Source organism: Schistocerca americana, chromosome 6 (genome assembly GCF_021461395.2).
Source record: "Schistocerca americana isolate TAMUIC-IGC-003095 chromosome 6, iqSchAmer2.1, whole genome shotgun sequence".
NCBI classification, from domain to species: domain Eukaryota; kingdom Metazoa; phylum Arthropoda; class Insecta; order Orthoptera; family Acrididae; genus Schistocerca; species Schistocerca americana.
Genome location: NC_060124.1, coordinates 363,523,503 through 363,541,782, shown reverse-complemented (window position 1 = coordinate 363,541,782; position 18,280 = coordinate 363,523,503). Strand labels below are relative to the sequence as shown.

The following is an 18,280-nucleotide window of genomic DNA, read 5'->3' as shown; positions in this document are numbered from 1 at the left end:
CTGGGAAGGCACAACGACGACTGCGAGCTTAGCTTTGGAACTCTGTTCACTGGGTTGCCTACCTCCAAGTGTGAATAATTTAACGCGACATTACCGAACGGATGAAATGTCTGTATCAAGAGCGCTTATACCATAGCTTATTTTTGCGGCCAGCACTAACAGTATAACCACATGCAGACATTGTCTTATCTTACACGGAGATGTACAAGTCCGACTAGCAACGAATATTTTGGTAGCAGACCAAAGTAGCATAAGAAACTTGAAGGGGAGGGGGGAAACAGATCATCGCAAACATGTGTCATAGAGCTAAGGCATTCAAATTTAAGCTAGTTTTATGGGAAAGCGATTGAAAAATGAAACTTCCCAACATGCAACATGAACAAGCCTACTTCAGATGGGACATCATCACACATGCAGTGTGCAGAAAAAAATCTTCAGCCTTAGAAATGAGTTTGAATCAATCTTTTGCAGATTGCAAGTTACTGAAAAACAACTTTTCTTTGTTCTCTTGCATTTATACATACAATCGGTATCCACTCAAATGGAAACAGACGTAGATGACATCCAACGTGATTCAGATTTGAAGACAAAATTGAGTGGAGTTGGCGAACCTGAATTTTGTAAATATTTCATTGCCAGGTTTGAAAATACCCAAAATTTTGCATATGAACTGATTTCTATCTTTGGTACTACTTATATGCACGGCTATTTTCAATTATGGAAGGAGATAAATCTCCTATCAGATTCAGAATTTCAGGCATTCGCTTTGTCTGTTCACACACGCAAATGGCCGGCCGCTGGTGGCCGAGCGGTTCTAGCGTTCCAGTCTGGAACCGCGCGACCGCTACGGTCGCAGGTTCGAATCCTGCCTCGGGCATGGATGTGTGTGTTGTCCTTAGGTTAGTAGGGTTTAAGTAGTTCTAAGTTCTAGGGGACTTATGACCTCAGCAGTTGAGTCCCATAGTGCTCAGAGCCATTTGAACCATTTTGAACACACGCAAATGTACACACACACACACACACACACACACACACACACACACACACACACACATAGAAAGAGAAAGAGAGAGCAATAGCAGACGCTCTTGTTACCACCAGATCAAAACAAAAGACGAATGCATCCCGCAATACCGAAACAAATTGGAAGCTGGCATTGAACATACACAACATAAAAATGCGAATCGCGTTTGGTCTTAATAAGACTTATTACAGTAGCTAAATGCGGTGTACTGTATAAAAGCGACAGCAAAAAAAAAGAGTCCATAAAACAAAGAAAACTTCTTTATGTCTTGTAACTTTCATGCAGTTGTCTTCTCGATGTCCACTTATGAATAAATAACCCTGTATGACTTCGACGCCCTGTGACGACGCTGAATAACGTTTCTGGGCATGGATTCTAGAAGACACCAAGCTCTCAAAGACTCAAACATTTTCTTAAGGCAACTATTAACAGCATCAATGGCTCTGAGCACTATGGGACTTAACATCTGAGGTCATTAGTCCTCTAGACTTACAACTACTTAAACCCAACTAACCTAAGGACATCACACACATCCATGCCCGAGGCAGGATTCGAACAGCATCAATATACACAAAAAAAGATGCACCACGAAGAAATTACGCGAAGGGAACGAAATCGGTAGATGCGATGTATATGTACAGATAAACAAATGATCACAATTTCAGAAAAATTTAATTATTTATTCAAGAGAATGAGCACAAATCGACCAATTCAATAGCACACTGGTCCGCATCCGTCCGTTACGCAAACAGTTATCCAGCTTAGCAGGATTGATAGGGTTCTTGGATGTCCTGGGGGATACCGCGCCAAATTCTGTCAACTGGCGCGTTAGACCGTTAAAATCCTGAGACGATTGGAGGGCCCTGCCCATAAAGTTCAATAGTTCTCAATTGAGGAGAGATACGGCAACGTTGCTGGCCAAGATAAGGTTTGGCAAGCTCGAAGACAAGCAGTAGAAACTCCTCCGTGTGTGGGCGGGTGTCGTCTCCCTGAAACGTAAGGCCAGGATGGCTTGTCGTTAAGAGCAACAAAAGGGAACATAGAACATCAACGACGTACCGCTGTGCTGCAAGGGTGCCGCGGAAGACAACTAAAGTGGTCCTGCTATCACTCCTGGTTTTCGGGCAGTATGGCGGACGACAGTGAGGTTGTATGCGACTGCTGTGCGGGGCATCGTTAGGCACATCTTCGCGGGTCACAGGGTTTCATTTCAAAGCAGGCCTCACCACTGAAAAAAATTCTACTCTGTGGGTTTACAGGCCGAAGGACAGAGTTTTTTTCAAGAGGACATGCAACAACTCATCAACCAATGCCAGCCGAATACATGCTTGCATAAGGGCCAGAGATGAACTGTAACACCCCACCCGTCACATATGTGGTTTTGGCGTGTGTCCACCCCAGCTAATTGACTAACAGATCAACAGAGAGTGCAAAACTGCCGCAATATCGGATAACGCAAAGAAAGTAATAAGGCCTTGTGACTCCTGACTGAACTGCGGTGGCAGTGTTGACATTAATTGATTCAGAATTGATCCCTTTTAATTAAAAAGGGCTGCACATTGATGTTATATTCAGCTATTGAACACCAGATGCAAATGTTGAACATAAAATTAATAAAGAAAGTGACATGGGATTTCAACTACTTGATTGAAAACTGATGCAGTCGATTAGCACAAATTTATCCTAACTCCCGACCTTCAATCATCACATTACATGACTCTCCTAACAGGCAGTTAGTTTACATGGAGTAAAACGCGATAAATCAAAATCAATTCCTATCGACTGACCCAGGCGTAATGTGAAGTGCGAGAAGAATTCTACAATACACGGCCCATGAAACCCTCTTGGAAACTTTGCTGGCATGATTCCACCAATTAATCAGTGGCCGGAGCGGGCGCAATATCACCGAATTCAGCGTGGCGGGGCGACGTCGTTGTGTGGACGTCGGCCGACCTCGTGGTGCTGCACGGCTGCGCTCGTCTATTCACTCCTAGCTATCTTTCTCAGTACATAGCTGAAGGAAAACTTCTATCTCCAAGCTCAATCGTTCCGTTTGCTAAGTCATAAACTACAGAGATGTCACTCTCTCTCAGGCAAGCTGAGTAAAGAACGCCACGTACACACTGTAGGCAAGCTGGGAACGGAAGACCTCTACGGAGACTTCTGCCAGTCCGCTCTTCGCCTCGGTTTCCCCTCCAGCAAAATCACTTACGCCAATTGCAGTGCAAGTCGCGTTAATGCCTGCTCTGGGAAGTGAACAAATTCCTACAAAATTTCCCTTCCTATCAACTTTTGCTATTTAGCTCCTCCCAGGCCACCCATCAAGGTTAGCATCTGCACAAAACACCAATTTTTCCGAAATTCTGACTCCCAGGAGAGTACTTCAAATTCCTCGGTGCTATGTTCCCATCGGAGGCAGGTGTATTTCATTTTGTCACTCTCCACCTGATTTACTTCAGACTCTGCAGACCATGAATTCAGCGTGAAGTTGCTATAGTCACGAACACGCATATTTCGGCCTCTGTTGACCGCTCCACCGTTGCTTTGCACGGCTATCTCGCATGCTTCATTGAAAACGGGACGACGGACATTTATCAACAGGTGTACACGTTCTCCGTCTGCTTCCTGGTACACCAGCATGGGGTCAACCACCCCCTCACTGTCACTCATCTTACGGCAGCTGGAGCCCGTGCCCCGTTACTGCTTTCTCAGAGTTTGAGCCGCTCTAAGCTTCCTATTGTCGCTTCCCTTCGCCGCTCTCCAGCCGCGCACCGCTACCCAGCCGCGGTCAACTCTGAATACTTCCCTGGGATAAACTAGCCTCCAGTAAATCGACGCGTTTCCACAAAGTTTTCACGTCGCATGAATTACTTTAAAACCATCACCAGACATTAATTATTCCAATACGTCCATAATGTACCCTCTACAAGATGCATTCTGCCTTGTCAGTCATTTTTGTTCAGCCCTACTGTTCGCTCAAAGTGAGTTCGGTGATCTTTAATGACTTCATGTAAGGGGCATAGTTCATGCCATCTTACAGAACCAACACGTTACTGAGTTGCTCGATTTGTGAAGCCCTTTCTGTCGAGTGAATCATCCAATTTTTATGACATTGTGATCAATTGTTTGTCTGTACATGTACAGAACATCCGATTCCAGATATTTTTTTTCCTCTTGGAGCGTATTTGGTAAAGTCCGTGATGAACACAGTGCTGTCTTGGAGACTACACTAATGGCCATTAAAATTGCTACACCACGAAGTCCGCAGCTCGTGGTCGTGCGGTAGCGTTCTCGCTTCCCACGCCCGGGTTCCCGGGTTCGATTCCCGGCGGGGTCACTGATTTTCTCTACCTCATGATGACTGGGTGTTGTGTGATGTCCTTAGGTTAGATAGGTTTAAGTAGTTCTAAGTTCTAGGGGACTGATGACCATAGATGTTAAATAACATAGTGCACAGAGCCATTTGAACTATTTACACCACGAAGATGACGTGCTACAGACGCAAAATTTAACCGACAACAAGAAGATGCTGTGATATGCAAATGATTAGCTTTTCAGAGCATTCACACAAGGTTGGCGCTGGTGGCGACACCTACAACGTGCTGACATGAGGAAAGTTTCCAACCGATTTCTCATACACAAACAGCAGTTGACCGGCGTTGCCTGGTGAAACGTTGTTGTGATGTCTCGTGTAAGGAGGAGAAATGCGACGTTTCCGACTTTGGTAAAGGTCGGATTGCAGCCTATTGCGATTGCGGTTTATCGCATCGTGACATTGCTGATCGAGTTGGTCGAAATCCAATGACTGTTAGCAGAATATGGAATCGGTGGGTTCAGGAGGGTAATACGGAACGCCGAGCTGGATCCCAACAGCCTCGTATCACTAGAAGTCGAGATGACAGGCATCTTATCAGCATGGCTGTAAATGATCGTGCAGCCACGTCTCGATCCCTGAGTCAACAGATGGGGACGTTTGCAACATAACAACTATCTGCACGAACAGTTCGATGACGTTTACAGCAGCATGGACTATCAGCTCGGAGACCATGGCTGTGGTTACCCTCGACGCTGCATCACAGACAGGAGCGCCTGCGATGGTGTACTCAACGACGAACCTGGGTGCACGAATGGCAAAACGTCATTTTTTCGGATTAATCCAGGTTCTGTTTACAGAATCATGATGGTCGCATCCCTGTTTGGCGACATCGCGGTGAACGCACACTGGAAGCGTGTATTCGTCATCGCCATACAACTGGCGTATCACCCGGCGTGGTAGTATGGGGTGGCATTGGTGACACATCTCGGTCACCTCTTGTTCGCATTGACGGCACTTTGAACAGTGTATGTGTTACTACCCGTGGCTCTACCCTTCTTTCGATCCCTGCGAAACCTTACATTTCAGCAGGATAATGCAAGACCGCATGTTGCAGGTCCTGCAGGGCCTTTCTGGATACAGAAAATGTTCGACTGCTGCCCTGGCCTGCACATTTTCCAGATATCTCACCAAATGAAAACGTCTGGTCAATGGTGGCCGAGCAAGTGGTTCGCCACAATACGCCAATGACTACTCTTGATGAGCCGGCCGGAGTGGCCGAGCGGTTCTAGGCGCTACAGTCTGGAACCGCGCGACCGCTACGATCGCAGGTTCGAATCCTGCCTCGGTAGGTTAGTTAGGTTTAAGTAGTTCTAAGTTCTAGGGGACTGATGAACTGATGGCCTCAGCAGTTAAGTCCTATAGTGCTCAGAGCCATTTTGAACTACTCTTGATGAACTGTGGTATCGTGTTGAAGCTGCATTGGCAGCTGTACCTGTACACGCCATCCAAGCTCTGTCTGACTCAATGCCCAGGCGTATCAAGGCCGTTATTACGGCCAGAGGTGGTTGTTCTGGGTACTGATTTCTCAGTATCTATGCACCCAAATTGCGTGAAAATGTAATCAAATGTCAGTTCTAGTATAATATGTATGTGCAATGAATACCCGTTTATCATCTGCATTTCTTCTTGGTGTAGCAACTTTAATGGCCAGTAGTGTATTTGTTCATAAATGGTTTCGGCCACTTATCATCTTCAGAGAGGAAAAATATCTTTTAAAGAGAGAATATGAGGAGACAGTGACGCTTTTAGAGACGAAGGCTGCGGCATACCTGTGTAGGAGGCGGGCAGCACGAGCGCGGGCCCCTGCACCTTGGGCGCGCGGGCGGCGGCCGCGAGGCTGCGCGCCTGCACCTTGGCGCTGCGGTACTGGCGGAACAGCAGCAGCGGCTGCGGCTGCGGGCCGGGCAGCCAGGAGACGCGGACGACGCGCGGCAGCGAGTACTTGTCCAGGAAGTGGCGCGGCGTCAGGCGCTCGCTCGCGCGCAGCTCCAGGCTCGCCGACAGCGGCATGCGCGCCGCCGCGGCCGCGGGCGCCGGGTGCTGGTGCGTGTACGTCGGCATCGTCGTCGAGCGCCGCCCGCCCGACGAGCCCGAGCTGCGCCCGCTGCGCCCCGAGATGGACGACATCCTGCCGGGTTGCACTTCCGCTCCTCAGAGCCGCATTTCCGTCCGCACCGGCACTTCCGTCACCCTCGCCGACGGGGCAGTTCCGACTTCACGACAGGTCACCGGCAGGCCGACGAGCGGCAGCGTTCTCGCGACTGCACACCGCGCACTCTACTCCGAAACCCGTCTCCGACAGATCACCAGTCCCGGCCAGACTGACCATCTCATTCGCCACGCACTGCACCCTCTCCTCGAGAAATCACATCTCGACACTTCCTCTCGCGGGGAGAGAGTCGAGACTTATTTCCCACAGTACGCAGTGGCGCAGCGATGTCTCCACTCTTCCGGTCCCTCCGGTTGCACACAGCTGTCGGTGTGGGGATGAGGCCGGGCGGCGTCGTGTCCTGCGGGAAGAAAGCAGGCGCTTAGTGTCATGTAGGAGGCGTAGCGACGCCATAGCGGGCGCACAATGGCTGGCGGCTTCCTGCAGGGGCTCACGACCACCGTCCGCATGCGGCGGGCGAGCCGCGCTGTTCCCGACAAGGCAGCGCAGCGCGTGACGATATGTCGCCACCGCGATCGAAGGCGCTGTCCGCTGCACGTGCTGTCAAGCACTCAACGCAGTCGCTCAACAGCACCAGCACAGCGTAGCCCAAAACTGTTGTCATTTCAATACATTATTCCATCGCTTTTTGGTAGAAATATTTCATATACAGCCTGTGTCAAAGCCTTTCTGTCAAACGTCTACACTTAACAGATCTCGATACTGGGAAGATGGTTCAAAATCGTTCAAATGGCTCTAAGCACTATGGGACTTGACATCTGACAAGGGAACCTCCCCATCGCACCCCCCCCCCCCCCACCCCCCCCCCCCCACCCCCCCACATTTAGCTATAAGTTGGCACAGTGGATAGGCCTTCAAAAACTGAACACAGATCAGTCGAGAAAACAGGAAGATGTTGTGTGGAACTATGAAAAAAATAAGCAAAATATACAAACTGAGTAGTCCATGCGCAAGATAGGCAACATCAAGGATAGTGTGAGCTCAGGAGTGCCGTGGTCCCGTGATTAGCGTGAGCAGCTGCGGAACGAGACGTCCTTGGTTCAAGTCTTCCCTCGAGTGAAAAGTTTACTTTCTTTATTCTCGCAAAGTTATGATCCGTCCGTTCGTTCATTGACGTCTCTGTTCACAGTAATAAGTTTAGTGTCTGTGTTTTGCGACCGCACCGCAAAACCGAGCGATTAGTAGACGAAAGGACGTGCCTCTCCAATGGGCACCGAGAACATTTGCTCGCAAGGCCATAGGTCAACCGATTCCTCCACAGGAAAACACGTCTGACATATTCTATATGACACTGGTGACGGCATGTGCGTCACATGACAGGAATATGTTGTCGACCCACCTAACTTGTACACTTGGCAAATGGGTAAAAAGATTCTTCTACCTTGCTCGATTTAGGTTTTCTTGTGGATGTGATAATCACTCCCAAAAAAGTGATGAAAACATAAGAGTTTGTCACATAAACTGCAACAAATGAATGCAACAGTTTCACAGTCACACAGTTTTCCCTGTGCTCTGTCAAACATGTTTTTAACGTTTTCAAATTTTTCCGTGTCTAGACCGTCAAATCCTGGATATGTCCAAGCAAATCGGAACATGTCCTGGAATTTTGCAGAGCGAAGTTGATTATGTTTGAGTGCCTGAACTTTGATAATTGTCTGAAAATAAAAAATTAAAACTTTTCAATCGAGGGAAGACTTGAACTAAGGACTTTTCGTTCCGCAGTTGCTCACGCTAACCACGGGACCACGGCGCTCCTGACCTCAGAGTATCCTTGATGTTGCCTATCTTGCGCATGGACTACCCAGTTTTATATTTTGCTTATATTTTTCATAGTTCCACACAACTTCTTCCTGTTTTCGCGATTGATCTGTGTTCAGTTTTTCAAGGCCTATCCACTGTGCCAACTTATAACTAAATCTGAGGGGGTTGCGATGGGGAGGTTCCCTTGGGAGGTCATCAGTCCCCTAGACTTAGAACTAGCTAAACATAACTAACCTAAGGACATCACACACATCCATGCCCGAGGCAGGACTCGAACCTGCGACCGTAGCAGCAGCAGCTGCTGAAGCTCCTAGGACCGCTCGGCCACAGCGGCTGGCCTACTGGGAACAACTTCTGTCAAAGACAAAATGTTCGCTGACACTAACCAGCGATCCTACGCGTCCCTTTGTGTTGGTTTTGTTGGGTTGGGTTGTTTCGGGGAGAAGACCAGACAGCGAGGTCATCAGTCTCATCGGATTAGGGAAGGACGGGGAAGCAAGTCGGCCGTGACCTTTCAAAGGAACCGTCCCGGCATTTGCCTAGAGCGATTTAGGGAAATCCCGGAAAACCTAAATCAGGATGATCGGACGCGGGATTGAACCGTCGTCCTCCCGAATGCGAGTCCAATGTGCTAGCCACTACGCCACCTCGCTCGGTGCTGACCTGAGGTCTATGAGACTGGCGACGCACCATCAGATTTTCGGAAAAACATCACCCAGGCAATTCCGAAAATGGCAACAACAGATATTTGCGAGAACTATCCCATAACCAGCTTAACAGCTCATGCATCCGAGCTCCTGACAAGAATAATATACGGGAGAATGGAAAAGAAAATTCAGGGTCTATTAAATGACGATCAGTTTGACTTTACGAGAAGGGAAGGTACTCTGAGTCAGTTCTGACGTTGCGCTCCGTAGTGGAAACAACGGTCGAGAAAAATCAAGACACGCTTATGCGGCACATCCAACTGGTAAAAACGTTCGACAATGCAAATAGAGAAGTGAGCTACAGGGAAAGGGAAGTAATGTACGTACAATAAGTACAAGAACCAAGAGGAAACAAAAGATTGGAAGACAAAGAAGATCAAAAGGAGTGCAATACAGGGATGCAGTCTTTCACCCCTACTATTCAGTCTATACATCAAAGAAGCAATGAGGGTAATACAACGAACATTCGAGAGTGGGATACAAACTCAGGGTCAAAGGGTTTCAATAAGATTCGTTGATAACATTGCTATCCTCAATCAAGATGAAGAATAAGAGAGTCCGCCTCGTACATGAGGGATCAGCGCAAGAAATTGCTAACCACAGGGGACCGGGTTCGATTGCCGCCCGGGTCGGAGACTTTCCCCGCTCGGGCACTCGGTGTTGTGTTGTCCTTGCATTCGGATCGTCGCAACTGACTCGAAAGTCACCTCAAACACGCTGTCGTATCGTCTTTTCACTCAGACAGCTGTATGGGCACGAAGCAAAAGCCAATGAACTGAAATAATAATATAGTCAATAGATTACAAAATATGTTAAATGGAATGAACAGTCTAATGAATACAGAACATGGACCGAACGCAAACCGGGAAAAGATCAAACTAATGACAAGTAGAAGAAATGCGAGAAGCTTAAAATCAAATCTGTTGATCACGAAATAGACGAAATTAAGGAATGCTGCTACCTTGGATGCAAAATAATCCATGACGTACGATGCAAGGAGGACGTAAAAAGCAGATTAACACATCCAAAGGGGGCATTCCCAGAGAAAACTGCTATTACCAAATACCGGAGTTAATCTGAGAAAGAAACTTCTGAGACTGTATGTTTAGAGCACAGCATTGTATGTGTGTGAATTGTGGACTACAGGAAAAGCTGAACATTGACAACACAAGAGTTTCAGACGTAGTGCTATAGAAGTATGTTGAAAATTAGGTCGACTGATAAGGAATGGGAAGGTTCTCCACGAAATCGGCGAGGAAACAAACAAATGAGAAACAGTGACAAGAAGGACAGGGTGATAGAACATATGTTAAGGCATCAGGGAATAATCTCCACAGTACTTAAGCAGTTGTAGAGGGGAAAATCTGTAAGGGAAGACAGATTGGAATACATCCAACAAATAATTGAGGACGTAGGTTGCAAATGACGAGTTTAACGCAGGAAAGGAATTCGTGGCGGGCCCCATCATATCAGTCTGAACACTGACGACCCAAAACAAAATGCCCGTTAGAGGTGGCAGGAAGTCATCACTCTCTTGTGTGTTACCTGCGATCCAGTCATCTGCTCCATACGAAAGTGGTAAGGCCCATCAAAATTAAAATTCCTGATTCGCTTCTAAAATACCTTTCTCCTCTTAGACACACTCATTCTTAAGGTATTCTTGTTGAAAATCACTATCAGTTTAGTGGAGTAGGTAGTATGCAGCACACCTGGTTAGTAAACGCTGCTGGTTCGGTGAAATTTAATCGTCTCAGGGCCGTCGAGTACTATAGGAAGCCCAGAGTCGCTGGTAAGCATCATCGAACATTTTGCCCCTAACGTCGTTTATCGCCCCTCGACGTCTGATGTAAAGGCTTTGAAGCACCTTGTATGAGAGTGTAAACAAAATATATAGAGTTTTCTTACAAAGCAAGGAATATTAAGGTTCAGTGTCTCATTACAGGCCTATAACGAAGAGAAAGAACACAGTCCAAAGAATCTACATCAGTAAACACCTAAATCGGTTAATCGGTACCGGTTGCAGGTTGTCTATCTAATGGCTTCAATGGGCAACAAAGATTCGATTTTTAGTACTTCAAATAGTTACTGACCAAATTTAAAAATTTAAAATGCTCTCATAATGTACTCATTAACAGGTATAATCTTATGTTGAAAGTTTAACACAGCAAATCAGTTATTACTGTTAGAAACTGTGTATACGCCTTGAGGTAGCATAACTCAACGCGCAGATTACCCGGATTACATCCACCTATTATTTGATAACGACAGCACATCGCGAAGAAGAAACTTTACAGTTACACTGAAGAGCCAAAGAAATTGGTACACCTGCCTAATACCGTGTAGGGCCCCCGTGAGCACGCAGAAGTGCTGCAAAACGACGTGACATGGACTCGACTAATGTCTGAAGTAGTAATGGAGGGAATTGACACCATGAATCCTGCAAGGCTGTCCATAGATCCGTAAGAGTAGGAGGGGGTGGAGATTTCTTCTCAACAGCACGTTGTAAGGTATCCCAGATATTCTCAATAATGTTCAGGTCTGGGGAGTTTGGTGGCCAGCGGAAGCGTTTAAACTCAGAAGAGTGTTCCTGGAGACACTCTGTAGCAATTCTGGACGTGTGGCGTGTCGCAGTGATCTGCTTAAATTGCCTAAGTCCGTCGGAATGCACAATGGACATGAATGGATGCAGGTGATCGGACAGGATGCTCACGTACGTGTCACCCGTCAAGACTTGTATCTAGACGTATCAGGTGTCATATCACTCAAACTGTACCCGCCTCGCACTATTAGAGAGCCTCCACCAGCTTGAGCAGTCCCCTGCTGACATGCAGGTTCCATGGATTCATGCGGTTGTCTCCATAACCGTACACGTCCATCCGCTCGATAAAATTTGAAACAAGACTCGTCCGACTAGGCAACATTTTTTCAGCCATCAACAGTCCAATGTCGGTGCTCACGGTCCCACGCTAGGCGTAAAGCCCATATCGATGATGTTTCATTAAATGGTTCGCACGCTGACACTTGCTGATGGCCCAGTACTGAAATCTGCAGCAATATGCGGAAGGGTTGCCTTTCTGACACGTTGAACGATTCTCTTCAGTCGTCGTTGGTCCCGTTCTGGCAGAATCTTTTTTAGGCCGCAGCGATGTCGGAGATGATATGTTTTACCGGATTTTTGATATCCATGGTACACTCGTGAAATGGTCGTACGGGAAAATCCCCACTTCATCGCTATCTCGTAGATGCTGCGTCCCATCGCTCGTGCGCCGACTATAACACCTCGTTCAAACTCACTTCAATCTTCATAACCTGCCATTGTAGCAGCAGTATCCGATCTAACAACTGCACCAAACACGTGTTGTCTTACACAGGGTGGTCCATTGATCGTGACCGGGCCAAATATCTCAAGAAATAAACATCACACGAAAAAACTACAAAGAACGAAACTCGTCTAGCTTGAAAGGGGAAACCAGATGGCGCTATGGTTGGCTCGCTAGATGCCGCTGCCATAGGTCAAACGGATATCAACGACGTTTTCTTTTTTTAAATAGGAACACCCATTTTTTATTACATATACGCGTAGTACGTAAAGAAATATGAATGTTTTTGTTGGACCACGTTTTTCGCTTTGTGATAGATTGCGCTGTAATAGTCACAAACGTATTAGTACGTGGTATCATGTAACATTCCGCCAGTGCGGACGGTATTTGCTTCGGGATACATTACCCGTGTTAAAAGGGACCGTTTACCAATTGCGGAAAAGGTCGATATCGTGTTGATGTATGGCTATTGTGATCAAAATGCCCAACGGGCGTGTGCTATGTATGCTGCTCGATATCCTGGACGACATCATCCAAGGGTCCGGACCGTTCGCCAGATAGTTGTTCTTTAAGGAAACACGAAGTATTCAGGTACATGTGAAACGTCAACCACGACCTACAACGAATGATGATACCCGAGTAAGTGTTTTAGCTGCTGTCGCGGCTAATCCGCACATCAGTAGCAGACAAATTGCGCCAGAATCGGGAATCTCAAAAACGTCGGTGCTGAGAATGCTACATTAACATCGATTGCACCCGTACCATATTTCTATGCACCAGGAATTGCATGGCGACGACTTTGAACGTCGTGTATAGTTCTGCCAGTGGGCACAAGAGAAATTACGGGACGACGACAGATTTTTTGCACGCGTTCTATTTAGTGACGCAGCATCATTCACCAACAACGGTACCGTAAACCGGCATAATATGCACTATTGGGCAACAGAAAATGCACGATGGCTGCGACAAGTGGAACATCAGCGACCTTGGCGGGTTAATGTATGGTGCGGCATTATGGGAGGAAGGATACTTGGTCCACATTTTATCGATGGTAATCTAAATGGTGCAATGTATGCTGGTTTCCTACGTAATGTTCTACCGATGTTACTAAAAGATGTTTCACTACGTGACAGAATTGCGACGTACTTCCAACATGTTGGATGTGCGGCACATAGCTAGCGTGCGGTTGAAGCGGTACTGAATAGCATATTTCATGACAGGTGGATTGGTCGTCGAAGCACCATACCATGGCCCGCACGTTCACCGGATCTGACGTCCCCGGATTTCTTTCTGTGGGGAAAGTTGAAGGATATTTGCTATCGTGATTCTCCGACAACGCCTGACAACATGCGTTAGCGCATTGTCAATGCATGTGCGAACATTACGGAAGGCGAACTACTCGCTGTTGAGAGGAATGTCGTTACACGTATTACCAAATGCATTGAGGTTGACGAACATCATTTTGAGCATTTATTGCATTAATGTGGTATTTACAGGTAATCACGATGTAACAGCATGCGTTCTCAGAAATGATAAGTTCACAAAGGTACATGTATCACAGTGGAACAACCGAAATAAAATGTCCAAACTTACCGTTCTGTATTTTAATTTAAAAAACCTACCTGTTACCAACTATTCGTCTAAAATTGTGAGCCATATGTTTGTGACTATTACAGCGCTATCCATCCCAAAGCAAAAAACGTGGTCCAACTGAACCATTCATATTTCTTTACGTACTACACGAATGTGTAATAAAAAATGGTGGTTCGTATTAAAAAAACGCAGTTGATATCCGTTTGACCTATGGCAGCGCCATCTAGCGGGCCAACCATATAGCGCCATCTGGTTTCCCCCTTCAAGCTAGACGAGTTTCGTTCTTTGTAGTTTTTTCGTTTGACGCTTATTTCGTGAGATATTTGGCCCGGACACGATCAACGGACCGCCCTGTATAGGCGTTGACGACCGCAGCGCCGTATTCCGCCTGGTTACATATCTCTGTATTCGATTAAGCATGCCTATAACAGTTCCTTTGGAGCTTCAGTGTAATTTGAAACCTTTTATTCATGAGAGTTCGATTCTGTAAGAATTGGTGGTTATAACAGATCATGCCATGTTGTGCCGACTCCACTGTAGCTTGAATGGGTAGCTTGAATGGATTTTTAAGTTTGTTTTATATGCCCGACTTCTAATTTCAGCACACAAGTCTCCAGGGTTGAGCAGTTATTGCCCGATGACGACACGCAATACAGCTTGTTAAAGCGGAGTTCGCCGTTATTAATTATGTTTTTAAATTTAATTTTATTACTCGTACAGAGACTCAACGTTCCTTTGTTTAACAGCGCGTCGTCAAAATAAGTATGAAATGCTAATGTCTTTGCAATACATAATGTCGACTATTGAGTTAAAGTGTGTACCTATTTTGCCATTTTAGAGAAGAGAAACCTTAAGCGCTTCTGCTTCTATAGTCTTAGTATCAAATGTTCGCTAATTTCAATGTACCTCCTATCTCAGTTCAGTATTTAACACAAATTATATATCAATGTCATTTCAGAGATATTACGTCAGTTCCACACTAACGGAATAACACGTAATTGTCATTTAACATCACTTTTATTAATAATCCTTTTTCTTATGACGTAAATGTTAATGAATGATCACTATCTAGGAGGAAAGAGGGATTGATCCTAATCATGAGATAATAGCTTTCAATGAGCCCGCAATCGTTAATTAAATAAAAAGTCACGTTCAAGGATGATATGCGAACAACTTTCGTTACGTCCGTTTTCACGTATCTGTCAAAACTAATCCAGTCACCCACAATTCAAATTAACACTGACGTTAACCCCTTTTGTCGGAACATCGAATCGTAACTACTATGTGAAAGTTTATTCTAGTCCCCGAATTAATTCCTTTCAGATACGGGCACGACCGAACAGCAGAACGGAACACAAACGACTTGCTTTAACAACCGAACAACGCAATGACGTTACATTAAGACAATGTCCGCCCAATGAACATCTCTCTGACTTTATCTTTTCTACTCTGCTTAATTAAATTATTGCTAATTACAATTTATTCAGCTATTTAACGAAAACATCTAACAAAAAATTAAAATAAATTTATAAATTTATCCCAACAAATTCCCAAATTTATAAATTTATCCCAATGTAAAAGTTCCGTTATATGGTGGAGAGTGTTTACCGGTTCTTTTTAAATTTGACTCAATAGTGTAATCACTGAACTGACATCACATACGCTTTCACCGCGTCAAGTTTCGGTTCCTCTTCCCTTCCTGGTGGTTCACTCTCTTTGTCACGCAGTGCATCAGACGTGCCCCGCGTTTTTCTTTGTACCGGCAGGCACCTCAGTATGTGGCCAGTGGAGGGGACGTCCTTGCCTTGTCGATGGCACGTGCGGAGCGTGGACTGGGCAGCTGGCGCCTTGCCCTCTATGTGCAGCACGTCGCGCGGCTGCGGCACCGTTACGGCTGATGACTCCTTTATGGTCATTCCCGAAGACACTCGTAACTGCACGACTGCTCGCCGCCACGTCGAGCGGCTCGTAACCCAGCCACTGCTACTGTCCCTCTAGCACCTGCTGTGTCTTACAGCTAGGACGTTCACATGTGCTCCCAAATCCGGGTTTCGTACCCGTAAACCCTACATACGTAATCTTCAAGCCAGTGTTCAGTGTATTTTCAGACTGATCCGCAGCGTCAATTCACAGACTTCGTTGTTCAGGTGTCTCGGAACTCTACCACTGCCATCTCTGCGCATCACGGGATCTGTTGTTGACCTTATTGATTCGTTCACAAGGATCTACCATACACTTTAATTTTTTTTTTTACTTTATTGCAGCTAAGTAGGAGGGGCGTTCAGTAAGTAATGCAACACATGAAACTTCCTGGCAGATTAAAACTGTGTGCCGGACCGAGACTCGAACTCGGAACCTTTGCCTTTCGCGGGCAAGCGCTCTACCAACTGAGCTACCCAAGCACGACTCACGCCCCGTCCTTACAGCTCTACTTCCGCCAGTACCTCATCTCCTACCTTCCAAACTTTACAGAAGCTCTCCTGCGAACCATGCAGGACTAGCACTCCTGAAAGAAAGGATATTGCAGAGATATGGCTTAGCCACAGCCTAGGGGATGTTTCCAGAATGAGAGGTCCCGAGTTCGAGTCTCGGTCCGGCACACAGTTTTAATCTGCCAGGAAGTTTCATATCAGCGCACACTGCGCTGCAGAGTGGAAATCTCATTCTGGAATGCAACACATCTTTCTCTGAGAGCAGATTGGTTTCAATCGGGATTCCAATACCACATATTATTCCCCACTCTTTTGGCTACAAAACCTGTTTTTTAACGTAATGCGGCGGCCATACGCCATCTCATTGGGAGGGCCTGTATGCCCACAAGGTACCGCTCCACTGATCTTCGTCGGAGCGAACGCCTTGCTGTACCAATAACCTCCCAATGGAAATGGAAATGCCATGTGGCTAGGGCCTCCCGTCGGGTAGACCACTCGCCTGGTGCAAGACTTTCGAGTTGACGCTACTTCGGCGACTTGCATGTCGACGGGGATGAAACGATGATGATAAGGACAACACAACACCCAGTCCTTCTACATCTACATCCATACTCCGCAAGCCACCTGAAGGTGTGTGGCGGAGGGTACCTAGAGTACCTCTATCGGTTCTCCTCTGTATTCCAGTCTCGGATTGTTCGTGGAAAGAAAGATTGTCGGTATGCCTCTGTGTGGGCTATAATCTCTCTGATTTTATCCTCATGGTCTCTTCGCGAGATATAAGCCTACGTAGAAGGGAGCAATATACCGCTTGACTGCACGGTGAAGGTATGTTCTCGGAACATCAAGAAAAGCCCGTACCGAGCTACTGAACGTCTCTCCTGCAGAGTCTTCCACTGGAGTTTATCTATAATCCTGCTCCTTGCCGGCCGGTGTGGCCGAGCGGTCCTAGGCGCTACAGTCTGGAACCGTGGGGCCTCTACGGTCGCAGGTTCGAATCCTGCCTCGGGCATGGATGTGTGTGATGTCCTTAGGTTAGTTGATTTAAGTAGTTCTAAGTTCTAGAGGACTGATGACCTCAGTAGTTAAGTCCCATAGTGCTCAGAGCCATCTGAACCCAATCCTTGAGCGGAGAAAATCTCCGACCCAGCCGGGAATCGAACCCGGGTCGTTAGGTATGACATTCCGTCACGCTGACCACTCAGCTACCAGAGGAGGACACCTCCCCATCATCCACGTACTGCTTCTCGTGGAGTGCGTCCTTCATTGGGACAAACAGATGAAAGATGGAAGGAGCGACGTCCAGGGTGTGAGGGAGTCGAGGAAGAACAGTCCAATGAAGTTTCGTCAGCTCCTTTCGGGTGTGCAGACTTGTGTGAGTCCTTACACTGTCATGTAGGAGGGGAAGTTCGTTTGCATTTTTTTGGCAACGAACACGTTGAAGTCGTTTCTTCAGTTTCTCGAGGGCAGTACAAGATACACTTCAGAGGTGATCATTGCACCACGAGGGAGGACATCAAACAGAAAAACACCTTCAGAGTCCCAGACCAGCGTCGCCATGACTGAGGGCGCGGCTTTGAAGTTTTTCTTCGGAGGAGAGGCAGTGTGCCGCCATTCCACGGACTGCCATTTTGTTTCCGGTTCATCGCCTCTGACGATGTTCGACAAAGAATTGTGACGACCAGCCTCGTAAAGCGCAAGCAATTCCGCGCAGACGGTCCTTCGTCGCTCTTTATGGTCTTCTATCAGGTGGCGAGGAACCCAGTGCGCACACATCTTGGAGTACTCTAGCTGGTAGACGAGTGTGTCAGCACTACTAAGAGGGACGTCCAGTGGAACAGCGAGGTATTGATCACCTCGAATGAGAGTGTCCGCACGTTCCAACACTGCAGGAGTCACA

General features: G+C 46.8%; 1 protein-coding gene across 3 annotated transcripts in view; it reads right to left on the bottom strand.

The window, feature by feature from the left end:
- Positions 1 to 18,280, bottom strand: part of LOC124619726 — an 885,033-nt gene that overhangs the window by 247,121 nt on the left and 619,632 nt on the right. For all 3 annotated transcript variants that reach the window (XM_047146293.1, XM_047146294.1, XM_047146292.1), the window contains one exon: positions 6,170 to 6,910. In XM_047146293.1, the coding sequence (XP_047002249.1) occupies positions 6,170 to 6,527 (358 nt within the window). In that variant the 5' untranslated portion in view covers positions 6,528 to 6,910. The remainder of the gene's footprint in view (positions 1 to 6,169; positions 6,911 to 18,280) is intronic.